Genomic DNA, 27,316 nt, shown 5'->3' with positions numbered 1-27,316 from the left:
TATGTGTTTAATTTTCTGTCTTCCTGGTCAAACTATAAGCTCTAAGATGGAAGGGTCTTGTGTCTATCTTAAACACCACAGTGCCCTCAGTGTTTAGGATATTGCCTTTCCCACCCCACAGGAATGACAGACTCTCTCCTTGACCAAATCTAGCAAGCTTTCTAGCAGTTTAAGGTCATGTCCCTAGAACGACCCCAGTCCTCCTTAAAACGCCTGCCTTGAGAAAGCTCAACACTGTCAGAATAATTCACTGTTTGTTCCAGACAAAATCTGGTGCTAGGCATATAGGCACCCCCACTCCTAACTCCTTTTCAGAGCAGTTACTTTAAAAAAACTTGCAATTATAAATCCCTTAGAATTTTGAGATGCAAATCTGCCACACAGAACCGTCTTCTCAAGGCCCATCTCCTCCCAGCCTGGTGGTGTATTGCTCTAACCTGTACAAGTGGCTGTCATAGAGACATGAGAAGTCTGTTTCTCCTCCAGATAAGTGCCAATTAACAAACCAGGTGGCCTAGTCACACGGACCAACGCCCCTTGGCACCTCTCAATGCTTTCCCCTTAGCACTCCAGTCTTTAGAAAAGTCTCCAGTCTTTTGTTTTGGGGAAGTTTAGTTGAGTTCACGATGTACCCTCTTTTATGTTGTAATAGTTATTACTGAGTAAAATCTATCCTTACTGCTTGAACCAGTTTATCTCTGACGGTAAGTGCACTAAATAGTTACTGAATTAAACAGGCTCTATGCAGACGTGAACAGCTGCAGGGGAGGAGTTACATGATGTCAAAGCTCCTTTCGGGGTCTAGCTTCTTCTTCCACACCCCACAAAGCTACTTATCTGTCATTTTTTTAAATTTCATAATCTCTAACTACATGAACGATGACAATTACGTCCAAATCATCCACAGTGCATTTGGGGATTCAACTAATCAGATTATTGCAGAGAGATACAGAAAGCTATTTTAAAAGTGGCACCTCTAAATTTCAATCCCCTGGTTCCTCTTTTAAACACGGCTTAAAAACTTCAAAAGTTTTTGCCATTTCTATTTCTGGGCCTACAAAAAAGAGTTCAGTTCAGTCCAGAAAGACATGTGGGCGGGCTGGATGTGAGAGCGAGCGTGGGTGAGCTGGGCTCAGCTTTGGCTACAAATGGCTCACACACCTCTTCCCTCCCAAAGCGGGCAGCACTCTCGGTCTGCTCCTGCAGGCTTGCGCTGTTTCTTCAAAACCTTTGCTAGTTACGTTCTCCGGGGGGTACTTTTAGGAGGCCCGGAGCGCCCCACCCCCGCAATCTCGGACCCTCACTCGGCGTCCGCCAATGCCTTGATTCAGAATCAGCGGCAGCGCCAGCCACGCCCACGCTCCAGCCCCAGCCTCGGCCCCGGCAGCACCTGGGCGTGTCACGTGCCAGGACTCGGGCGTGAAGCTAGCGCCGCCATGTTGGTTCCTGGCGACGCTTTCCAGGGGAAGGGGAAGGCCGCTTCCTCAGCCTCCCGTTGTTCCGGGGCCTTGTGCGCAAGTGCGGAAGTGTGTTGGCCCCGAGTGTGACCGGTTTCCGGCCGGTGGTGCGGCACCGGCTGCCAGGAGACGTGTAACGGACGGTGGGCCGCAGCCATGGCCGAGAGGAAACCTAACGGTGGTGGCGGCGCCGCGTCCACCTCCTCATCGGGCACTAACTTGCTCTTCTCCTCCTCGGCCACGGAATTCAGCTTCAACGTGCCCTTCATCCCAGTCACCCAGGCGGCCGCTGTCTCGCCCTCCTTGCTCCTGCCGGGAGGTAGTAGGGAGGTGGTGCGGGGATCCGGGGGGACGCGGGGGGCGTGGGGTCACGGGGGTCGGGTGGGAGCTTTTCCGTCCGTCTCCATCCAACTCCGTGGGTTGGGTGCCACGGCCATTAGCCGCCAGATTTGAGTGGCCCGGGAGCGCCGAGATGTCGGAGGCGGCGGCCGGATCCTGAGGCTTGCTCGTAGTCCAAGGAACCCTCTGTCCCGAGGGCTGGACTCTCCACAGTGGCACTGGCACTGCCCAGATTCCTGTTGCGTCTGTAGTGGTGTGCCCGGTGCTTGCGGGGAACGCGAAGAAGTTAGTGCCCCGTAACTAGGTCACAGTCGGGCATCTCCTAGGGCAGACAGATGTGTAATACCTGCCAGGTGGAGGCACAGAGTGCAGCGCTTCACTTTGTCCAGGAAGCTCTTTCCGGTTCTCCTTGGCCCCCACTTCTGTGCGCACCCCAGCCCATCCATTTCTTTGTTGTTGTCTAGGGGTGTTGCTTCTTCGTGGTTGTGGGACATAACCCAGAGCATGGTATTTAGGAGCGCAGACCGTGTTTCAGCCCTGGCTCTGCCAGGAATTAATTGCTGTAGGGCTCCAGGCATGTTACTTTCCCTCTCTGTGCTGCTTCACTGTACCTATCTGGCCAGCCTCGTATAAGGCTGTAATGAGAGGCGGATTGGTGTTCGTATCATGTTTGTGAAGGACACGTATCTGCCTCTTTAAACACTTTTTTTTTTAAATTTTTATTTATTTATTTATGATAGTCACAGAGAGAGAGAGAGAGGCAGAGACACAGGCAGAGGGAGAAGCAGGCTCCATGCACCGGGAGCCCGATGCGGGACTCGATCCCGGGTCTCCAGGATTGCCCCCCAGGCCAAATGCAGGCGCCAAACCCCTGCGCCACCCAGGGATCCCTCGTATCTGCCTCTCTATTTGGACTGTGCCCTTCCTGCAGGTTTGCAGCTCCTGCTACAGTGTGTGCTAGAGTGCGTGCAGAGGAGTGGCCCAAGTAGTCAGTGGTACAGCGGAGGGCCTCCAATACCGTGCGGGGGGAGTTTATGGTTCATCCTATAGGTTGTGCGGGAGCCTTTGGAGGACTTTAAATTAACAAGGCAGTAAAATTAGAAGTATGTTTCAGAAAGACTGGAGCTTTCTGAAATTGCAGCGGAGGAAAGCTGACTGTAGCAAGAGTGGTCAGTCTGGTAGAGCGGGTGGCACTCTAGCCCTGGCCAGCCACCTTGGGCATGAGGACCAGGGATGAGAGGTGAGAGATTTTTTTAGTCTATAAATTGTTTGACTTAGTAACTCACTGGAGGTCATACTGTCGGCACTGTCAGCGTGCTTCTCTTCTTTCAGTTTTTTTAGCCCAAAGACCTGGCTCCTTAGCTGGCATATAATGAATACCATGTACATGTTTATTACTTTTTTTTTTTAAAGATTTTTAAAAAAGATTTTATTTATTCATGATAGACACACACACACACACACACAGAGAGGCAGAGACACAGGCAGAGGGAGAAGCAGGGAGCCCGACATGGGACTTGATCCTGGGACTCCAAGATCACGCCCTGGGCCAAAGGCAGATGCTAAACCGCTGAGCCACCCAGGGATCCCCCCCCCCCCGCCTTTTTTTAAAAGATTTTATTTATTTATTTGAGAGAGAAAGAGACAGCATGGGTGGGGGGGGGGGAGGTGGGGGGAGGGGCAGAGAGAGAGAGAGAGAAGCAGACTCCCCGCTGAGCAGGGAGCTTGGCGTGGGGCTCAATCCCAGGATCCTGAGATCATGATCTGAGCCGAAGGCAGACGTGTGAAACCAACTGAGTCACCCAGGCGCCCCTGTGTACGTGTTTCTTGAATGTGTATCTGAAGGATTGAATGAAGGGATTGAGAAATGACGAGGGTGGGGGAGTCTAAGAGACGATGTTTTGATTTGAGCGTCTGGATGGATGTTGGCAAACATCTGTTGAGCCAGGTAGTAAAAGGAGCACATGAAGGGGGATGGTTAAGGTGATACATTCATTTTCAGGCTTACCGAGTTTGAGGTGTATGTGGCTGTGTCTGCCAAAAGTTTGAGGAAGCAGTTGAGTAATAGATTCTGGAACACATGAGAGCAGTCTCGGTTTGAGACAGAGTTGGGAGTGTCACGAGTGTACAAGTGCTCATTAAAGTTGTGAGTGTCTTTTACCAAATGTGTCCACGTGTAATTAGAGAGCGCCCCTGAGGGGAGCTGGCAGCATTTTGAGATCAGCATTCCATTTACAATTGATGCTAAGTAGAAAAAAGTTTTTTGGATCAAGCTGATCCTAAGTTGTCTTAAAGGACAAAGGATACCACAGAGGTTTTTTCCCATTCCATGTTTTTAGTGTTGAGAGATGAACTGAGAAATAAAACAAGTGAAGTCCAGGCAGATGAAAAGAGAGAGTGGGCACTGGAAATGTTACCAAAAAGGGGAATAGAACCAGTAGACAAAGGGCTTTGTGCAGGAGGTGATATTTTATTTTTAGTTACAAAGAAACAACTGAGAAAAGTATTTAGAATAGTAGAGTATCTTAGTTAAGTTGATATGTGAGAAATATAATGAAGTAACAGAGAAGCTCAAGCCAGAATCACTGTTGAGTCCAGTGGCCTTCTTTCGCCGAGGTCAAGAAGGATTCTGAAGCTTGAAAGAAGGCCAGTCGGACAAGGATCACAGTGTACTGTCTGCTGGGTGTGGGTCCTGTTGTGCTTCGTGCTTCTAGCAGTAGGAGATAAGAGGGAATGAGACTGGAGAAGGAAAAGATTAGGAAGAGGAAAGTTTCTACAGGCTAAGGCTTATAAACGCTTAGGAAGAGCAGGCTGGACTTTTGAGGCCAAATAGAGGGAAAATCCTTTTATTTTACAACTTGGTTACAGAAGAGAAGATAATTTGATGTTGATAATACCTGCAGCGAAGATCAGTTTGGGCAAAGGGAAGTGATGAGAACTTCAGTTAGAAAATAACTTTTTTCATGATTTGGCATTCTCTAATGACTGGTTATCTGGTTGTGTTACTGTGTGACTTTAGGGATGGCAATTAATGGTTGACCTACTTTGCCTTGGGAATACAAATACTGCATGTTCATTTGTACAATGAATGCTTTGTAGGTAAGAGCCCTGACACACCCCTTCTTGTCGATAGAGTCATATCTGTACTTAAATTTCTTGTTACTGTAGAAATAAAATTACATGTATTTTGGTAATGGAATAATATTTGAATTATTTTTTACCAGGAAAAAATTCAAAATGAGATTTAAAAATAGTAGGTACAGATTTTGTTTTTGAAGATTTTATTTATTTATTCATGAGACACACAGAGAGAAAGGCAGAGACACAGGCAGAGAGAGGAGAAGCAGGCTCCATGCAGGGAGCCCGATGTGGGACTCGATCCCGGGACTCCAGGATCACACCCTGGGCCAAAGGCAGAAGCTCAGCCACTGAGCCACCCAGGCGTCCCAGATTTTGTTTTTGAAAATATCCTCATACGGGATCCCTGGGTGGCTCAGCAGTTTAGCACCTGCCTTTGGCCCAGGGCGTGATCCTGGAGATCCGGGATCGAGTCCCATGTCGGGCTCCCGGCATGGAGCCTGCTTCTCCCTCTGCCTGTGTCTCTGCCTCTCTCTCTCTGTGTCTCTCGTGAATAAATAAATAGAATCTTTAAAAAAAAAAAAAAAAAGAAAATATCCTCATACAAATATGTATAATTTATGTATATTGACAAAATAAATATGTAACTATTTATATTTGTTAAAAAATATAAAAATTCATGTACCAAATTGTTAACAGTGATTGGGAGTTGGGCTTATGGATGAATTCTAATTTTTCCATTTTTTTGTTGTTTCTTATTCATATTCTCTAGTTTTTCATTTCAAAGAAAAAGGTTTTCTTTTGTTTTTGTTTTTTTTTTTTCAGTAGTGCAGAAATAGAACAACAAAATGAAAGATACAGTTGCTAGGTCTGCCATATAGGATCATATCTGCAGAACAATAGACTATCCTTTAAAGTGTTTGCTCTCTGGTTCCCTTTCAGAGGATTCCACAGATGTTGGTGAGGAGGACAGCTTCCTTGGTCAGACTTCTGCTCACACATCTACCCCACAGACATTTAGTTACTTCTCTCAGGTATCAAGCAGTAGTGATCCTTTTGGGAATATTGGACAGTCACCGTTAACAACTGTGGCAACATCAGCTGGACACTCAGCATTCTCCAAGTCCCCAGCTGCTCTCCCTTTCACAACCGGATCCCAAGATGTGTTGAATGCATGTTCACCATCCATTTCGAAGGCTCAGTATGGTGCTCCACCTTCTTCACAGATGGGAATGAATACTTATCTGCCTTCTCAGCCGAGTAGTCTCCCTCCTTCCAATTTTGGGAGCCCACCGCAAGGAACACCCCAACAGGGACATAATCCGTATCGTCATACCCCTGTGAGCAGCCGAGCTAATCCTTATATTGCACCACCACAGCTGCAACAGTGCCATACACAAGGCCATCCCACCCATCCTCCACCCCCCGGACCCCCTGTTCAGATGTACCAGATGCCTGTAGGATCTCTGCCACCGGTAAGGAAACATGTGTTTATATCCTAGCTATTCACTGTGATCTTTTTTTTTTTTTTTTAAGATTTTATTTATTCATGAGAGACACACAGAGAGAGGCAAAGACATAGGCAGAGGGAGAAGCAGGCTCCCTGTGGGGAACCCTATCTGGGACTTGATCCCAGGACCCTGGGATCACGACCTGAGCTGAAGGCAGATGCTCAATCACTGAGCCACGCAGGTGCCCTCACTGTGATTTTTTATTTCTCTCTCAGCTTATGTTTTTAAAATCACTGCACTTTTTTTTTTATTTTATGTATTTATTTGCAAGACACACACACACACACACACACACACACAGAGAGAGAGAGAGGGAGAGAGATCGGCAGAGACACGGGCCAAGGGAGAAGCAGGCTCCATGCAGGGAGCCCGACGTGGGACTCGATCCTGGGTCTCCAGGATCATACCCTGGGCTGCAGGCGGCGCTATACTGCTGAGCCACCTGGGCTGCCCAAACACTGCACTTTTAATAACCAATGTGATGACAAACTGTTTTCAGAGGGCATTTTTTGTAAGCTATGTGCTTTGAAGTAAACGTTCGTTTAAAGGTAGCTCATCAAATGGTTCATGTATTAGTTTATATTCTCAGTTTATGGAAGGTAGTACTTGATTTTAATGAGTTAACTACATGTTAGTTATTTCCAGATTTTGGTGTAAGATACCAATAATGTCTTCTAGGGATATGTGAGAGTTCAAGCAGTTATTAACAGACTGCCGGGATCCCTGGGTGGCGCAGCGGTTTAGCGCCTGCCTTTGGCCCAGGGTGCGATCCTGGAGACCCAGGATCGAATCCCACATCGGGCTCCCGGAGCATGGAGCCTGCTTCTCCCTCTGCCTGTGTCTCTGCCTCTCTCTCTCTCTCTCTCTCTCTGTGACTATCATAAATAAATAAAAATTAAAAAAAATAATAAATCTTTAAAAAAAACAGACTGCCAATTTCTTATTTTTTAATTATCCTGTTCAATCAAAACATTCAATTACAGAGACTAAAATTCATTATTTCAATTTGAATTTCTTTTATTTACATTATGAAATTTGGATCTGGACAGTCAGACTCTATCTCAGGAGGGTGATTGAACAACATTTGCATTGGGTAAATTTTATGAAATTCCCTTATGCTCTTTTCCCAGCTAATTGTTCAACGGACTTCCACAGGGAAATCAACTGAATCAGAAAAAGGGAAATGATTAAAAGGAAAAATTAAGAACCCAACCCAGTGTGGCAGAGATAGTGATATTATAATCAGAGTAAAACCTAACTTCTCTCTTAGGGATAGAGAATGGACTCTGTTTTATTAATTTAAATCCTATCAATGTGCAAACTTTTGATAATATTAGATTTCAGCATATTGGAAGGTAACTAGAATCACAGTGTGCGGTATAGTTAACATACTAGTTTTTTGATTAAATTTTTGGAACAATTTCTAATTAAGAATTTTAAAAATGGTAATTTGAGACTTAAAGTTGCAAGGGCACCTGGGTGGCTCAGTCAGTTAAGCATCCAACTCTTGATCTCAAAATTGTGAGTTCGAGCCCTTCACTGGGCTCTCTGTTGGGTGTGGAGCCTGCTTAAAAAGAGAAAAGAAAGTTGCAAAAATAAAAATAGCACAAACAGCACTCCAGCACCTTAACCTATATTTACCTGTCATTAACCTTTTACCCCATTTGCTCTGTCACTGTGAACATGTGTTCTCACACACATTTGGGCATCCTCTCTCTCCTGTTCTCACTGTGTTATCTGCAGTTGTTTTGGGAAACACTTGGTTAGTAGAATACATGATGACTCTTTACTCCTAAGTATTCTCGTGTGTATTTCCTAAGAATAAGAAAGTTCTTTAACATAACCACAGTACAGTTAACCTCAGTAACTTTAACATTGATACAGCATCCCAAAATGACTTTCAATTAAAAATGTTTAAAATAATTGTATTCTGATTTTATGTATCATTACTTAATCAGGTCTCTGTTAGACATTTAGATTATGTCCAGTGATTTTCTATTATAAATGACCTTTTGTGTACATCTTTGTAGGTAAATTTTTACTTGTTTCTTAATTACATCTTTAGGTTGAGTTCTTAGAAGTGGCCAGGTCAAGAAATATACAAGTTATAAAGATGAACTAAATTGTAGAAGACATAACTGCTAGATTCATTTCTGTGAAGGTGCTGGTTTACTTTGCCATCGATGTGAGAAAGCCCAGATTACTTTAACACTGGTGTTGGGCTTTGTTAGGTTTTTTAAAAATTTGAGTTGTTTTAAGGCCTAATTATTAATCTAAACGGTTGTCTAGAAATATGTGTAGGGTAATCATTACAAACATCTCTTTGGGTCTGAGGCATACATGGAATTTTTTTTTGGACTCATGTCATAGTCCTAATTTTTTTGCGTCCTTCAGATTCCTCCTTCAGTGCCATCAGGGTTGAGCCCTCCAACGCAACAGCAGGCACTTGCTAGACCTGCAGGTCCCTCTGTGCACGCGCCACCTTTTCTACTTCAGAACCAGTACGAACCTGTTCAGCCCCATTGGTTTTACTGCAAGGAGGTAGAATACAAACAGCTATGGATGCCTTTCAGTGTGTTTGACTCTTTGAATCTTGAAGAAATCTATAATTCAGGTAAGCACTGATTATGCACCGCCTGTATTTGATTTTAGGACGAGAAGTAAAGAGTGATTTATCCATGGCTCGCTTTTTGTGTGTGTCAGATTCCTTAGTCCTGGTGGACTCCACCAGACTATACCTTAAGATAATGATATTAATGTACGTCCTGAGTTATTAGAGCAAGGTTTTTAAGGAAGTGTTTTAATAATTTTCTTCTTTGTTTAAAGGTGTTTTAGATTAGAGAAATAGAATAGTTCCTATAAGGTGGGTGTCAATTTTCGTTATTTCCCTTATTCATTTATAGTTACGGGCATTTATAAAACATCTTCTTTGGAACTCTTGTTCCTGAAGACGCTCTGAAAAGGGTTCTATGATCAGGTGAGTTTTGGCAGTGATTTCACTCCATGTACCTTTTTGAGGTAGTGCACTGGAGTGTGTGAAGGTATTAAGAGTGGAGTGTAGAGAATATGTGTTTGTGTTTATCCTGATGATATTTCATCATGGGATGTAACAATCACTTGTTAGTACCCTCTAGAAACATATTTCATGGAGCATTGCTGCTTTGATGAAAAAATGGAAACCCACCAGTTACTTGAATGATTTTATGATTTTTTTTCATGATCATGTTTTAAAACTTCACTGTGGCTATTTTTTCTTCACTTAAGAAGAGTCCTAATTTTGAGCAGCACAAATTGATCGTAAACTTCTATTTTTAAACAAAAATGGGCTTAGTTCTTTGTCTTTTAGGATCAGCCAGTCACCATATTCATTATTTATTACTCTTAAACATCTCTTGTAACTGTTGGGTTAAAATGTGGATTTTATACTCCAGTCCAGCCAGATCCGGAGAGCGTCGTTCTAGGCACGGATGGAGGGCGCTATGATGTTTATCTCTATGATCGAGTGAGGAAGGCCGTGTACTGGGAGGAGGAGCCCGCTGAAGTGAGAGATTTTGTTACGGGGTTTACAAAGGGGACACAGACAGCAGATTTATTCCCTATACAGAGGAGTTCAGTGAAAAATTAGAGGTATGTGGGCTTTATTCCTTTTCTTAAAAAAAAATATTTTATTTATTCATGAGAGACACAGAGAGAGAGGCAGAGGCACAGGTGGAGAGAGTAGCAGGCTCCATGCAGGGAGCTCGATGCGAACTTGATCCCCGGACTCCAGGATCATGCCCTACGCCGAAGGCAAGTGCTTAGCTGATGAGCCACCCAGGTGACCTTTATGCTTTTCTTTAAAAAACATAGGCTATAGCATATAGTCTAAGTATAAAATCCAAGCAGTATCTAAAAGTATTCACTTTATCTCAGTTGTATTTGATTATAAATGGGTGACACTGGCTTTGAGGGTGGGAGAGCTACTTACTGACCATCTCAATAACACATGGCTGTAACCGAGGGAGATCTTAGCTCCTTTTCAGCCTCTTTCATGATGCTGAGACCAGATCAGGAAAGATGCAGAGGAGGTTAAGAAGTGAAAAAGCCAATGAGAAGAGAAGCAGACATATTTCTCAATATTGTGTAGGTGATCCTATCCTATGAGAGCACTGAGACAAGAGAAGAGTTGGAAATAGAAAAACACCTATTTGATGATGACATGATTATCTATATAGAAAGTCAGGAGAACTTTTACAAATATCAGTAGCACAAGTCTGGATATAAAATCAACACACACAGAGTTAATGGTATTCCTATGCAATAGAAATAACTAACTGGGGATCCCTGGGTGACGCAGTGGTTTAGCGCCTGCCTTTGGCCCAGGGTGCGATCCTGGAGATCCGGGATCGAATCCCACGTCGGGCTTCCGGTGCATGGAGCCTGCTTCTCTGCCTGTCTCTGCCTCTCTCTCTGAATACCTACATGAACTTGTGGAGGAAAACTATGAAACAGAATTAAAGGAAATAAAAGATGATCTCAAGAAATGGAACTAAGTATGTTCACAGATGCACAGTTAGGATGTCCATTCTTTCCAAGTTATTTTATAAATTTTATGTAATCCCAATTCAAAATCACATCAGAGTTTTTAAGGTAAAATTTGTAAACTCCTCCTGAATTTTATATGGAAGGGTCAAAGTATCAAGAATAACCAAGACTGGGATCCCTGGGTGACGCAGTGGTTTAGCGCCTGCCTTTGGCCCAGGGTGCGATCCTGGAGATCGGGATCGAATCCCACGTCGGGCTTCCGGTGCATGGAGCCTGCTTCTCCCTCTGCTGTGTCTCTGCCTCTCTCTCTCTGTCTCATGAATGAATAGAGTCTTAAAAAAAAAAAAGATGCTATTTATAACACTAACAAAACCATAGGTGAGTAGGAAAAGGTCTGACAAATACCTACATGAACTTGTGGAGGAAAACTATCATAAATAAATAAAAATTAAAAAAAAAACAACTAACTGGGGGGGCTGCTGGTTGGCCCAGGTGGTAGAGTGCGTGACTCTTGATCTCAGGGTTGTGAGTTTGAGCCCCATGTTGGACATGGAGCCTACATTAAAAAAAGAAAGAAATAACTAGCACCCATAAAAAAAAAAAGATGCTATTTATAACACTAACAAAACCATAGGCTGAGTAGGAAAAGGTCTGACAAATACCTACATGAACTTGTGGAGGAAAACTATGAAACAGAATTAAGGGGGGGCTGCTGGTTGGCCCAGGTGGTAGAGTGCGTGACTCTTGATCTCAGGGTTGTGAGTTTGAGCCCCATGTTGGACATGGAGCCTACATTAAAAAAAAGAAAGAAATAACTAGCACCCATAAAAAAAAAAAAGATGCTATTTATAACACTAACAAAACCATAGGCTGAGTAGGAAAAGGTCTGACAAATACCTACATGAACTTGTGGAGGAAAACTATGAAACAGAATTAAAGGAAATAAAAGATGATCTCAAGAAATGGAACTAAGTATGTTCACAGATGCACAGTTAGGATGTCCATTCTTTCCAAGTTATTTTATAAATTTTATGTAATCCCAATCAAAATCACATCAGAGTTTTTAAGGTAAAATTTGTAAACTCCTCCTGAATTTTATATGGAAGGGTCAAAGTATCAAGAATAACCAAGACTGGGATCCCTGGGTGGCTCAGCAGTTGAGCGTCTGCCTTAGGCTCAGGTTGTGATTCCCTGGTTCTGGGATCAAGTCCTGCATCGGGTTCCCCGAAGGGAGCCCGCTTCTCCCTCTACCTATGTCTCTGCCTCTCTCTCTCTGTCTCATGAATGAATAGAGTCTTAAAAAAAAAAAAAGAAAAAAGAATAAGCTGTTTTCCTTTAAACATTTTTATTTGTATTCCTGCTTTTAATAATTATAAATATGGTAAAAATGACAAAAAGCCAGGTGAGGAAGAGTCAAAGGGATAGAGGCTGTTGGAGAGGAATCATTAATCAGTGATTGGGAGACAAAAAGAAATTCATCTATTTTGACATGATTGTCAGATAACCGTTGTTAATAATTAAAAAAAAAAAACACAAAAATAACTTTGGACAGTGGATGTGCTAGTTTACTTCATCTTGTGTCTCTCTCCAAGAGGTCCTCAGACCTTTTTTTTTTCCTTGTTGAAAGTAGAATACTCTGTCTGGAGGAAGAGTAAGAAAATGGTTCAATAGTCAGGTCTTTTTATTTTTTTTTTAAGGTTTTATTTATTTGAAAGAGAGGGAGAGAGAGCACAAGCAGGGGGAGCATCAGGGAGAGGGAGAAGCAGGCTCCCCACTGAGCAGGAAGCCCAGTGTGGGGCTCAATCCCAGGACCCTGGAATCATGACCTGAGTGGAAGGTGATGCTTCACTGACTGAGCCACCCAGGAGCTCCTCAACAGTCATGTCTTTGGAGTTGGAAAGTTGAGGGTGGGAGTGAACTGCAGTTCTGCCATTGCTAGTTTACAGTGTGTAATGTCATGTAGCTGTGAACTTAAAATGTCTAATAGGGGTTGAGTTGTGTCCTCCTTTCCACCCTCCGAAAGATACGTTGAAGTCCTAACCTCTAGTGCCTCTGAATATGATCTTACCTGGAAATAGGATGCTTGCAGATATAATTAGTTAAGATGAGATCATTCTGGAGAAGGGTGGGCCCCTAATCCAGTATGACTTGATGTCATACTGTGTAAAAATAGAGAATGGGAGTGTTGCGACTATAAGCAAGAAACACTAAAGATTGCTGGTAAACCATCAGAAGCTTGGAGGAGGCAAGGAAGGAGTTCCCTATAGGTTTCTGAGGGACATAGCCCCACTTACACTTGATTTCAGACTTCTAGCCTCCAAAACTGTGAGATAATAACATTTCTGTTGTTAGAAGCCATTCAGTTTGGGACGCCTGGGTGGTTCAATGGTTGAGTGTCTGCCTTCTGCTTGGGATGTGATCCCGAGGTCCTGGGATTGAGTTCTGCATTGGGCTCCCCATGGTGAGTTTGCTTCTCCCTCTGCCTATGTCTCTCTGCCTCTCTCTCTCTCATGAATAAATAAATAAATCTTAAAAAAAAAAAGCCATTCAGTTTGTGGTACTTTGTGACAGCAGCCTTAGGAAATAATAGGCTTTGTAAACCTTTGTTTTCTTTTCTGTATAATGGGGATAGTCTTGTTTAGGAGTGTTGAGAGGAATTAATTAAATGAGGTAATAATGTGTATAAAGTGACTGACAAGTGTGTTAATACATGACAGCTGCTGTTACATTATTTTTATTGTCATTGTGTTATACTTCCACACTTTTTCTCAATGTGGTATAGATTTGTCTTACTGGATTATTTGTTTCCATTATTTTAGGCTGAATATAAAAAAGCAGTGACCACGAATCAGTGGCACCGTAGATTAGAATTCCCAAGTGGAGAAACAATCGTTATGCACAATCCAAAGGTAATGTTATTGTTTAAGATATTAAGATATTAGGTTCATTTTATTAATTATTTTGGTGAATGTGGTTGATAAAAAAATGTTCATTTTAATTAACTTCTGTAGGGATATATTTATAACAATTGCATGGTTTTTAAAAGCTTACTATAGTTCACATTGATCATAGAAACAAAAATTAAATTTAAATTTTTCTCATGAAGTTTCTGTTTATGGCAGCGTATTAACTGAAGCTTAGTATGCACCATTGAAGTTGCTTGACAAATGTTTGCACTTGATCAGAGGTCGTCAGGCTTTTTCTGTAAAGGGCCAGAGAGTAAATATTTAATTCTTCGTAGGCTGTGTGATCTCTGCTGCAGCTGTCAGCTCTGCCGCTGTAGCCTGAGAGCAGCTGCAGATAATATATAAACTGGTGGGTGTGTCTATTGCAGTAAAACTTTATTTATAAAGGTCGTGGCTCAGAGTTGGCTTGCAGGCCATAGTTTGTCTCCCCTACCCTTGATAATGGTTTGTTTCCACTTTAAAAGATATGTCCTTCCTTTTCTTATTTGTATTGTCTCTACAAACTTTTTTTTTTTTTTTTTAAGATACTGATTAGGGGTGTTCTTTCATTTCCCATACTTAAGATCTTTGAGTTCCAGATTCCTCACTTGTAATAAGTACCTCCCAGGGTCTTATTTCAGATAAAATGAAGTAATTTATACAGAAACATCCAGCATAATGCTTGGCATACAGTAATTTTTCAGAACATAGGCTATTTATTTTAGAGAAGTATACAAGAAAACAAAATTAATTTTAATCTTATCACTTCTGTAGTCCTTATTGATACTGAAATAAGTAAAAATCTTTATATGTCAACAAAATTTAAACAGTATAAAGAAATAAAATAAAAAACAAAAGCCTCTTCTGCATTTCCCATTTCTCCTGATGGTAACTACTTTTTACCTTTTGTTTTTCATTTTTTTTTGATGCATATACAAAAATTTTGCATACCATCTTGCATGCGTCTTTTTTTTTTTTTTAAAGAAAAATTTCTGCATGACATGGGACTAAATTAAGCTGATTTATAACAAAATACATGTTTTCTTAAAAAGCGGTGGGTAAAACAGTTTTTGGCATTGAAATTGAATTTGTAAATTAATTGGGAATCTTGCTATTCAAAGGATTATGCCTTAAATATTTTTGTAAGACAAAGATTTCTCCATTCGAGGTAATTTTCGTTATTTCTTATGTGTAAACCTGGATTTTTATGTTATATTTTTAAAACCAAGGTATATTACTTCTGATTTAGTTGCTGTATTTTCTAGTATAAGCATTGGAAATAACGATATTGATTTGCCTAGTTTTAACGGTTAATGAACACTAGCAGGACTGTTAAAGAAATTGTTTTGGGAGAACAATATAACACTTGATTTGTTAACTATTTATATTATCAAGTAGTTTATTATGTATTGAAATAAATTATTTAGCCTGTAATGGAAATAGTCTTGGTCCTGAGCTCTGTCATAATCCTTCTGTCGTGTCTTGAAGGTTATTGTCCAGTTCCAGCCTTCATCGGTACCAGATGAATGGGGAACCACACAAGATGGACAGACAAGGCCCAGGGTTGTAAAGCGTGGGATTGATGATAACCTTGATGAGATTCCTGACGGTGTGTATCGCTTCCTAAGGGCCAAGGTCATTTTTAGACTCCTCTCTTTCAGCATCATTTTTTAGAATGATGAAAAAGGAAGCAATTATTAGGACTACCTGCCATAGCATTCAGAAATCAGGCAGGTTGGCACATATCTTTCTTTTACTTCTATTACTTTTATATCTGTTTATTTTTAAATACAGAATTCTGTTGAAGATCTACAAACCATGTGACATGGATTCTAAAATATGTATTGTTGTGAACAAGCACTTTGCTGGTTGAAACTAGGCTCTTGGCAATATTTTTGGACCTTTGTGGTCATGTCTCATGTTTGTATTACTGTAGTGCAGAAGTTGGCAAACTTTTTCTGTTAAGGGCTAAATAGTAAATGTTTCAGGCTATATGGACTTTGCTGCATCTGTATTCAACTCTGCCATTGTAGTGTGGAAGTATCTGTACGTAGTAGGTAAACAAATGAGCATAGCCATGTTCCATTAAAGCTTTATAAAAAACAGGCCCATTTGGCCAATGCCTACTCCAGTGTATGTGCTTTGATCTATCCTGTTACACCATTTAAAATACAGATTTTATTTTATTTTATTTTATTTTATTTTATTTTATTTTATTTTTTTAATTTTATTTATTTATTTTTAAAGATTTTGTTTATTTATTCATAGAGACACAGGAAGAGAGAGAGAGAGAGAGAGGCAGAGACACAGAGGGAGAAGCAGGCTCCATGCAGGAAGCCTGATGTGGGACTCGATTCCGGGTCTCCAAGATCACATCCCAGGCTGTAGGCGGTGCTAAACCACTGCGCCACCGGGGCTGCCCAAATACAGATTTTATTTTGACTATTATATACTTTCATTTTTGTTTCACTGCCTTATGCGACTACTAACATAAATAAATGTACTCAAATGATGAATGTGAACAAAATAACCAGAGTAAAATAGTAGATTTAACTTGTAGTTGTTTCTATATGCCAGAGTAGAATAATAGATTTAACTTGGTTTTCCTATATATAACTTGAAGATGCTCCAGTAGGTACAAAACTGCTGGTTATCAGATGCTGGTAGCATCTGGGATCAGAGGTGGCATGATTCCTCCACTTCTTGGTCTAGTTCACTGTTATTTGCCAAGATGGACCTTGAGCTTTGTTCTTCTCATTTATAGAGAGTAATGAAACTTATTAGCTTGGGAGGGGTCTTGAATTTCTTTGCCCTATCTTGATGACAAAAAGGGTATCTAGAATATTGCTATTTAAATACGAAAACCCAAACAATTTCCCAGTTTGTATGTATGCGTGTAGGCATGTATGTATTTCTTTTGTAGGGGAAATGCCTCGGGTTGATCATTTGGTGTTCATGGTACATGGGATTGGACCTGTGTGTGACTTGCGCTTTAGAAGCATTATTGAATGTGGTAAGTATTAGTCATTTTATTTCATGGAATGAATTGAGAAGTGATAACTTTTAAATGTTCATTTTTGAGATAGCTTCCAGCTCTTTACTACTGGCTGAGGAACTGTAAGAGGAGATTTAAGTGGTCACTAGGAAATAACGTATACTTGATTTGCTTCTATGATATAGGTAATTCATAAAATCCTACAATGAAGAATTAGAAGGAATCTTGGAAATTAGTCTTTCTGACAAATAGCCTCTGCCTAGGCACTTTTGGCAACTAGGTATACCTGTGCATTGAGGTGATTTAAAGTGAATTAGTTGAAGTTGTTTAATGGAACAATCTGCCTGGTTTACTTAAATTTTTGAAGTTTTATTCTTATATCTGTATAATAATAGTTCTATTGAATACTTGATTTGTACCAGGCATTTTGCATACGTTGTGTTACTCACCTCTCACAATAAACCTTGAGGGGGGTATAGGTGCTGGTGCTGTTCTCCCCACTAGTAGGTGAGGCACTGAAGTGCGTAGGTGTAAGTTGATCTCTCCTGTATCATGGTCTGTGGGTTCTTGAGTGGGGGTCCTCTATTCCAGAGTGTGTATCTATAGTGCTATGCTGCCTTCCAGGAATGGTAGTTAAATGTTTTTCAGTTGTTCTATACATTCCTCTGAAATATTGAAAAATTAAAAAGAGCTTCCTAAAGGTGGGGTATTTTCCTTTTTGGACTGATTTTGTCATTCCTATTTTTTTTTCTTAAAAAGTTTGTTATATAAAAAGTACTAGAATATTTGAGGGAATTACCAACTATCTATCAAGCTAGGACATTTAATCAATTTAATTTGTCTTCCCTGATTTTCTTTTTTTAAGTGGATGATTTTAGGGTGGTTTCTCTGAAATTGCTGCAGACACATTTCAAGAAATCTTTAGACGATCGGAAAGTAAGCAGAGTGGAATTCCTTCCTGTTCATTGGCATAGTTCCTTGGGTGGGGATGCCACAGGTGTTGACAGGTTTGTGGACTTTGATAACTCGTTGTTCAGATTAGTCAAACTTAGATTCAAAATTTTTTTTTTTTTTTTTTTTTAATTTTTATTTATTTATGATAGTCACAGAGAGAGAGAGAGAGAGAGAGAGGCAGAGACACAGGCGGAGGGAGAAGCAGGCTCCATGCACCGGGAGCCCGATGTGGGATTCGATCCCGGGTCTCCAGGATCGTGCCCTGGGCCAAAGGCAGGCGCCAAACCGCTGCGCCACCCAGGGATCCCTAGATTCAAAATTTAAACCGTAATATGAAGTAGTTTATTGTAACTTCAACGTATGTTTTCAATAAATTTAATCCTTTCTTTAAATGACATAGTTGCTCTGATGACATGATTTAAACACTGGCTACTTTTCCATGTGCGCATGCATTTGTGTTTGTGCATGTGTGCACATGCATACGTGTCTGCATTCCTATTATAAACATTTAAGAGAATCTGATAAATGTAAGCCAGTTTTAGAATACTATTCTAATCTATAGTAGGTTATACAGGAGGCTATCCTGTACATTGTAGGATGTTTAGGAGCATCCTTTCTTCTACCCACTGGGCAATAGTAGTGCCCCCCCCCCCAACCTCCAACAGCCAAAAATATCTCCAGTCCTTGTAAAAGGCCAGCAACATCTGTAGGCACTGTGACAACTGAAAGTAGCCCAGTCAATTTTGAAAGCTCCCAATTAAGAAACAGATTTTTTTTTTTTTTTTTTTTGAGAAACAGATTTAGATAATATTTATGCTAGGACACAGGGCTAATAACATACCTGGATTTTAGTGAAGATCATGGTTCAGGGCACATGTTTTAATGAAACTAATTCTGCAAATAGCATTCTCTGTTATTCCATATATTATTCTATGGTTAGTCCTGTTTATGAGAGTGTAATCTTGAGAGTGGTTGTTCGTGAACTTCACTATATCTATTCTCAAATCAAGAAAGATTTTCAGTGCATGAAACTCCTTTCTCATTCCTTGCTATATTCTCTGTTGTCCTTTCCACCACAGTTTTTGTCAGGTATCCTGATTTCCAATTAATTGGAAGAAAAATGGAAGAGTAGCCTTTCATCTTTAAAAAGAACATTAAAATTTTTACATAGCCTTATTTTATATGATAACTCTTTGGAGAATCCCCAAAGTCACAGTATAGTTCTAGGCACACATGACTTATTTTTTGTTTTATCTTGATTGATTTATAATAACTGTCTACAGAATCAACTCATAATTAGTCTGTGGAATTCTTATACTCGTATATTTAGAAATCACTGTCTCAATTCTAAAGAATCTGTAGATTGGAAGGTGTCTGGTGACTGAATTTGCTTTTTCTTTCTAAAACAGGAATATTAAGAAAATCACTTTACCAAGTATTGGTCGGTTTCGTCACTTTACCAATGAAACCTTGCTAGATATTTTATTTTACAATAGCCCCACCTACTGTCAGACGATTGTGGAGAAAGTGAGAATGGAGATAAACCGCCTGCATGCACTATTTATGAGTCGGAATCCAGACTTCAAAGGAGGAGTCTCTGTTGCTGGTCACAGTTTAGGTAAAACTGTCAAATATCCACATTTTAAACATAATTTTTGTTGAGTTATCACTGCTTTAAGGTGACGTTGCTAGTATGAGATTTAGGATTAAAATTTTTATAAAGGGTGGATGTGAATGTGTTGAGTTTAGGTTCTGTTCTACCTTTGCTTTTCAATTACCTAGGAATGCTTTTATTTTAGTTTATTCTGCTGTTTGATAAAACAAGAGTATTGATGATCAGATCTTGATTGACATTGAACTTTTGTATGACTTTTGCCTAGGGACTTTGAAAAAAAAAGGGAGAATTTACTTAGTGTTATAAAAGTATTAGTACATTATAAAGCAAACTGCAATTTTTTTTTTTAGGTTCTTTAATATTGTTTGACATCCTGTCTAATCAAAAAGATTTGAATTTGTCAAAGTCTCCTGGACCTTTTGCTGTTGCTAATGGAGTTGTGAAGCAGCCACATTTTCAGGAAAAACAGGTATGGCCCAGTTAACATATTTAGATTAGAGATGGAGCCAAACAATTTCCTAAAGTCTGAACTGTTTCCTGAAAAAACAATTTTTTTTTTCTTAAGTTTAAGTAATCTCTATGCCCAGCATGGGGCTCAAACTTGCAGCCTCAAGATCAAGAATCCTATGCATTTCTGACGGTGTGAGCCAGGTGCCCCTGAAATGTCTTTATAAATCAAAGTACCCTGAGGTTTATAAGTATGATAGAATCATATAGCTTGAGTTTCTCACTTGTCTTTCTTATGGATCATAAATTTAAATGTGAAGAAAAGTTTTTGATTAAAAACAAGTCAAGTAAATTATTGTAGGAAATGGGAACGAGAGTGATTTATTCACAACTTTTTCAGAATATTCAAACTTTGGATGATAAACTACCCAAAATTATGACTTCTATATGGAGCAAAATTGTTTAAGATTTGCTGTAGATCAGGGGACAGTTTATGGGAGTTTTTCTGAGGTTTGCAGTGTTCCCCTGACTTTTTTTTTTTTTTCCCTTAAGATACCTGAAGAGCCAAAGTTGACTTCGGATGAGTCCTGTGACCTTGACATTGAAAATGAAGAAGTCCTAAGTTTGCAAGAAACTCTGGAAGCACTTAGCCTGTCTGAATATGTTAGCATATTTGAAAAGGAAAAGATTGACATGGAATCTCTGGTACTGAGAATATTTTGATTCATTTTTGTTTAAGATTGTTTTTCTTGTGTATTAGATCAAAAATTAAGAATGATTTGAACACTCTTACGTCATGATACATTTCAGATAAGGCAGAGACTTAAATATTTAAAAACTGAGAAACACAGGAGTTTTGTTTGTTTGTGTTTTAGTATAATCTGGGAGGGCTTCTAAGTATGACACAAAACCCAGAAGCCATAAAAGAAAAATTGGATAGCAGGAGATTTCCTAAACAACATCTAGAGGCCAGTGATGATTAAGAAGACTATTTGGAACACACATTAGAGACAAAAGATTTATTTCTGTATTATTTAAAACTCCTCTGAATTAATTCCACAAAGGCTATCAACACAGTAGAATAGGTGAAGAATATGAACAGATGATGTACAGAAAGGGAAATAACAAAAATGGCTTTTTGTCATATGAAAACTCTTGAGAGAAAGATTAAAGGTACAATGAGTTTTTTTTAACCTTTCGGTTTGACAAAAATAAAAACTTCTTAGTATATAATGTGGGCCAGGGTGAGGGTAAGTGGGCACCATCTACATACTGTTTTTTTTTGTTTTTAAAGACTTTATTTATTCATGAGAGACACACAGAGAGAGGCAGACACATAGGCAGAGGGAGCTGCAGGCTCCCTCTGAAGAGCCCGATGTGTGACTCTATCCCAGGACTCTGGGATCAGGCTCTGAGTTGGCAGATTCTCAACCGCTGAGCCACCCAGCCTTCCTTACATACTGTTTGTAAGACTAAATTGCTACAGCCCGTATGGAAAGCAGTTTGGTAAATATTTTTACCAAAATTTTATTTATTTGAGAAAGAATGAGAGAGTTCACAAGCGGTGGGTGGGACCAGAGGGAGAGGGAGAAGCAGACTCCCACTGAGCAGGGAGCCCACCATGGAGCTCGATCTCAGGACCCCAGGATCATGACCTGAGCTGAAGGCAGACACTTAACCAACTGAGCCACCCTGGTGCCCCTATTTTTTCCTTTTTAATGAAGGATTATAACTTTTTTTTTGAGGAAGATTTTAGTGTATTTAAAATGGTGGCAGGGTTGGAAATTTTATTTAAACATATTTTTATTTAAGTTCAATTTAATTAACATGCAGTATATTAGTTTCAGAGGTAGAATTCAGTGATTCATCAGTTATGTATAACACCCAGTGCTCATTACATCATGTTCCCTCCTCAGTGCCCATCACTAAGTTATCTCATCCCTCCTACCCACCTCCCCTCCAGCAGTCCTATTTATTCCCTATGTTAAGATGGTAATACATCTTTAAAATACAAAAACAAAACAAAACAAAAAACCCAAAAAACAAAAAACCAATCTCTTGCCCCAGCAATTTGACTACCAGGAATAATGTCAATAGAGGTATTTACACAAGAGCATCTACAAAGATACTTGCTATAGCACAGTGTTTATTTATTTATTTTTTTTTTTATTAAATTTTTTTTAAATTTAATTATGATAGTCACAGAGAGAGAGAGAGAGAGGCAGAGACATAGGCAGAAGGAGAAGCAGGCTCCATGCACCGGGAGCCTGATGTGGGATTCGATCCTGGGTCTCCAGGATCGCGCCCTGGGCCAAAGGCAGGCGCCAAACCGCTGCGCCACCCAGGGATCCCAGCACAGTGTTTATGATAGCAAAACCTTAGAAACACTTTCTGTGTCCAGTAGGAGGACACTAGTATAATAGTTTATGGTACATGCACATAACAGAATGCAGCTGTTGAGTGAATAAGGCAGTGTCAGAGATAATGGTAGGAAGTTATTTCTAAGATATGTTATGTGAAAAGTGCACAGTTCAGTCCCATTTGCATAGCAGGGTACATACATCCAAGGAAAACCATGTAGGTGCTGTGTATACAGAAGTTGTCTCTAGGAGAGCAGATTGCAGTGGCTGCTGAGAGAACTGGGTGGTTGGAACAGGAGTGGTGGTAAGAGACTTCATTGTCTGCTTGACTGTAGCTTTTGAATTTTGTACAGCACGTGTGTATTTTCTGCTAAAAACTACTAGAATGGTTTAGATGTAGAAGGCTCAGATTTTACAACCTAAATCTATGATCTAAAAACAAATTAACTTTAAAAAATTGACTGGATCTTAGATTGATTTCAATGGGATGGTTCCTTTTTATCATTTCTTGATTCCAGTTTCATCTATCATTAGATTAACTAATGTGCTTGTTTGTCTGTTTTCTTTTAAAGCTTATGTGTACAGTTGATGACCTGAAGGAAATGGGCATACCTCTTGGACCCAGAAAGAAGATAGCTAACTTTGTAAAACAGAAAGCAGTTAAACTGGTAAGTTCATTTCTGCCCTTAAAACTGAAACTAAAACTCATAATTTGACTAGCTTGTTTATATTTTGGAAGTTTTCATTAATACCAGTATGGTTGGGCCAACTGGTGTGCTCCCTGCTCAAGGGCATAGTGGTAGAGCTGATAGAAGTGTAGACTTTAGAGTCAGCCAGAACCAGATATCAATCCCAGTTAGGGTAACTGACCATCCTGGTTTTCCTGAGACTGAGAGAATGATAAAGGACTTTCAGTTTTAATATTGGTATTTGGGGATTTCCTGGTGCAATAACTGGGTAAGCCGTGGATAGTTGGATGAATTGGTCATCCTGCTACCCAGTTCAACCGTTTTTTTTTTTTTTTGCAACCGTTTTTAACTCCTAATTCATGATGAATTTGCTTAACTTTTCAGATTCTTGGTTTCCCTAATTTCTAAAATGCAAATGATGCTACCTTCCTTAAAGGGTTGAATTAATGCATAGAAGTTAAGCTAATAAATGTTAGCTCATTTTCTCCCTTCTTAGTTCTCATCATCTGAAGAGATAAGAATAGACCCACTAAAATCTCATTAAATAATAACCAAAAAGCAAAAATTCTTTTTTTTTTTTTTAAAGATTTTATTTATTTGTCTGAGAGAGAACGAGTGAAAGAGCACAAGCAGGGAGGAGGGGCAGTGGGACAGGGAGAAGGAGACTCCCTGGTGAGCAGGGAGCCCAACTCAGGGCTTGATCCCAGGACCCTGGGATCATGACCCGAGCTGAAGGCAGGCACTTAACTGAGCCACCCAGGCACCCCAAAAAGTAAAACTTACTACAAAACAAAACAGCTAAAAAGAGTGTAAAAAGAAATAGAGCAACTAGGGAAACACTCACTTGTTACATTTAATTTCTATTTATTTATTTATAGCTTTTATTTATTTGAGAGAGAGAGCATGACATGAAAGGATGAGCAGGAAGAGGGGAGATGCTGAGAGAGAGGGAGAAGCAGACTCCCCACTGAGCAGGGAATCTGACATGGGGCCCGATCCCAGGACCCTGAGATCGTGATCTGAGCTGAAGGCCAACATTTAACTGATTGAGCCACCCAGGAGCCCCTAATTTTCATTTATTAAATTAATTTTATAGAAATTTCCAAAATCAGTTGTTTTTGAACAGTTGTTGGGTGATAGGTACTTCATTATGGGTTGGATTTGCATTTCCCTGATGATTAATGATATAGAACATATTTTCATGTACCTGCCGTGTGTATGTATGTCTTCTTTGGGGAACTGTTCAAATCCTCTGCGCATTTTTTAATTGAATTGACTTAATTAAAAAAATTTTTTTTTGTGTGAATTGGGCCATAGCTGCATTTTAGTGCAGTAAACCTCTTGCTTCATTTTCTGAGGGAACATTGTTTGAGAACCACTGCTGTAGGACAAAACACTCATTGTAATTATTCAGTGACTCAGTGAGAGAGGATGGGGGTATAATAGGAAGTGGAAAAGAAGGCTGGCAGACAGTTTTATTTCTTCTATATTGCCTACTGAATTAGCCACTTGGACTTGTTTCCCAATATCCTAGTGTTTGGGAATCATTAATAGACAAGCTTGATTTGGCCAGCTGTTTTGTTCAGGTGCCACGGGGTGACTGTTTCAATAGAGACATACGTAGCCTTGCACAGCTTGTGGGCTTGTGGCAAATGGGCAAGTTCCCCCGTGGTAGCTGTTCACATTCCCCTGACATGGTGGCTGCTGTGTCAGGCTGTGGTCAGTGAGTGGATTTGATCTCACTGTTACAGAGATACCCTGGTTCCACAGATGCTCCTAAAGCTTTGGTTCACTTCCTTATTTATGGAAATATATGGATCTTAAGTGTTCAGCATAGTAAGTTTTGAAACTTTGTGTACCAGTGTAATCTTTTTGAGACTTTTTGCACCTAAAACAAGAGTTAGAACATTTCTGTCACCATATAGTTCTCTCCTGCTTCTTCCTAGGCCGCTCCTCCCACTCTCTTGCCGCTACTCTGGTTTCCATCACTGTTGAGTTTGCTTGTTCTGCAAGTTCATGTAAATGGGATCAGTGTTACGTATTCTTTGGTATCTGGCTTCTTTTACTCAAAATACTATTTTTGAGATTCATCCAAGTACTGTGTCATTTGCAGTTCATTCTTTTCTATTTCTGAGTAGTTATTCTGTTGTGTGACCACAGTGTGCTTGTCTGTTCTTCCGAAATGTTTTTGAGGAAAACTTGTCAGTGGCTCCATGCAGACATAATGGGTGTAAATATGTTGAATGAAGAAATTTCTCCCCAAATCTACACCTTTATAGGAAGTACGTATTTTACAATTATATGATACTTTAATCTGTCTAAAGCTGAGATCATAAAGGAAGAAGTTGGCATTTTGTATTAAAACTTTATATAGAAAAGTAGAATGAATAATGATAGGCAGCATTTGGATTTAATTGTAGCTGTTTTGCTGTTTTTTCTTAGTCTCTTCATTTTTTCCTCAAGAATTTTATTTTATTTTATTTTTTAAAGATTTTATTTATTCATGAGAAACAGTGAGAGGCCGAGACACAGGCACAGGGAGCCTGATGTGGGACTGGATCCCAGGACCAGGAGATCACGCCCTGAGCCAAAGGCAGACGCTCAACCACTGAGCCACCCACGCTTCCCTTTCTTAAGAATTTTAAAGTAAATTATAGAAATCATGGCATTTCCCCCCCTAAATATTATGTACGTCTCTAAGGATATTTCTGTGAACACCACACTGCCTAAGAAATTACTGATCATTCCTTAGCATTGAGATAGCATGTTCTGTAGTGATAGCTGATTAATTTTGCCTCAGAGTCTTGTTATGAATTATGAAATGTTGATGTTTTCACAGGAACAGAAAAAAGCAGCATCAGAAAAGAAGGCAGTGATGGCGGCTTCGACAAAGGGACAAGAGGAGAGTGGCCAGAAGGCTAAAGAAATGGCTTCTCTTCCCTCAGAATCTAACGAGTCCAAAAGGAAACTTCCAGTTGGTGCTTATGTATCTTCTGTGCATGTTGATTATGAATCTTTTGAGGTTGGCACTGGACAGGTAAGTTTGCATGTTGATTAGGGCTGCATATTTTATGTTGGAATCATGTATCTTTTTCATTGGAATTGGCTTTAAATTCTTAAAATAATCAACATTTATGGAGGCGAAGAAAACTGATTTTTTGTCCGTAAGATGGTGTGCTTCTTTCAATAAAATATTTTATTTATTTTGAAATTTATCTTTATTTTTCCCACTGCTCATTATTTTATAACATTAGTCTCTCATAGCCACTAGCAACAGAGTGGTGATAGAAAATCATGTTGTGAACACACTTGTCCTGTTACCTGTGGTTCCAGCTTCCTATGGTTTCAGTTACCCATGGTCACGTGTGGTCTGAAAGCCCATGATATGATCCTCCTTTTGAGGATCATATGGTCAGAAGGTCACTAGTAGCCTAACATTGGATCACAAAGCCTGCATCATTCACCTCACTTCATCTCATCAAGTAGGCTTTTTATCATCTTACATCATCACAGGAAGGCTGAGTACAGGACAAGAAGACGTTTCGAGAGAGACAGACTATATTCACATAACTTTTATGGTAATATATTGTGATAATTGTTCTATTGTATTATTAGTTATTGTTAGTCTCTTACCCTGCCTAATTTATAAGTTAAGCTTTATTGTAGGTAGGTACATATGAGCGAAGACATAGAATATAGCGTACAGTTTTTCTGAGATTTCAGGCATCCAATATAAGATGATTTCAGGCATCTTGAAATATATCCCCTTGGGTAAGGGGGGGACTACTAAATACTTAAATTTCTGTGAGATAAACTTGATGTATTCACTTACATTTTTTTGGATTCACATTTCTTTTGCAGAAGTTTTTTTTTTCTTTTTCAGAAAATTTTCTATAAAAATCAACCTAGGGAGTCAGCAGTGCTACATTTAATAATATACTTTAATATACTTATATCTTAATGGCTTAGAAGTTTTATTTATAGTTGTTTCTGTAAGGTTCCATTATCATAAATGAATTCATGACTGATTTAAAGAAGGCAGAAAATGGAACAGGATGTTTGCAGTAGCCTGTTCAATTTAAACCTAATTCATTGGGATCCCTGGGTGGCGCAGCGGTTTGGCGCCTGCCTTTGGCCCAGGGCGCGATCCTGGAGACCCGGGATCGAATCCCACGTCGGGCTCCCGGTGCATGGAGCCTGCTTCTCTCTCTGCCTGTGTCTCTGCCTCTCTCTCTCTCTCTCTCTCCCTCTCTGTGACTATCGTAAATAAAAAAAAAAAAAAAAAAAAAAAAAAAAAAATTTAATAAACCTAATTCATTGATAAAGATTGCATTTTTATTTATTTATTTTTTTTTAAATTTTTATTTATTTATTTATTTATGATAGTCACAGAGAGAGAGAG

The 27,316-nt window shown here is 39.9% G+C and overlaps 1 protein-coding gene across 1 annotated transcript in view; it reads left to right on the top strand.

Moving 5' to 3' along the window:
* Positions 1 to 1,528: 1,528 nt before the first annotated feature.
* The window catches only part of LOC121485230 (SEC23 interacting protein), a 39,862-nt gene continuing 14,074 nt past the window's right edge, over positions 1,529 to 27,316 (top strand). Inside the window, 14 exon segments of the mRNA XM_041745357.1 lie at positions 1,529 to 1,776; positions 5,817 to 6,349; positions 8,780 to 8,999; positions 9,817 to 9,935; positions 9,938 to 10,012; positions 13,729 to 13,818; positions 15,343 to 15,463; positions 16,778 to 16,867; positions 17,715 to 17,856; positions 19,213 to 19,421; positions 19,769 to 19,887; positions 20,418 to 20,570; positions 22,798 to 22,893; positions 25,754 to 25,951. Coding sequence (XP_041601291.1) covers positions 1,614 to 1,776; positions 5,817 to 6,349; positions 8,780 to 8,999; positions 9,817 to 9,935; positions 9,938 to 10,012; positions 13,729 to 13,818; positions 15,343 to 15,463; positions 16,778 to 16,867; positions 17,715 to 17,856; positions 19,213 to 19,421; positions 19,769 to 19,887; positions 20,418 to 20,570; positions 22,798 to 22,893; positions 25,754 to 25,951 — 2,328 coding nt within the window. The 5' untranslated portion in view covers positions 1,529 to 1,613.

Source organism: Vulpes lagopus, chromosome 2 (assembly GCF_018345385.1).
Source record: "Vulpes lagopus strain Blue_001 chromosome 2, ASM1834538v1, whole genome shotgun sequence".
NCBI lineage: Eukaryota > Metazoa > Chordata > Mammalia > Carnivora > Canidae > Vulpes > Vulpes lagopus.
Note: the sequence above shows the minus strand (reverse complement) of the source record. Positions and strands in the feature narration are given on the sequence as shown.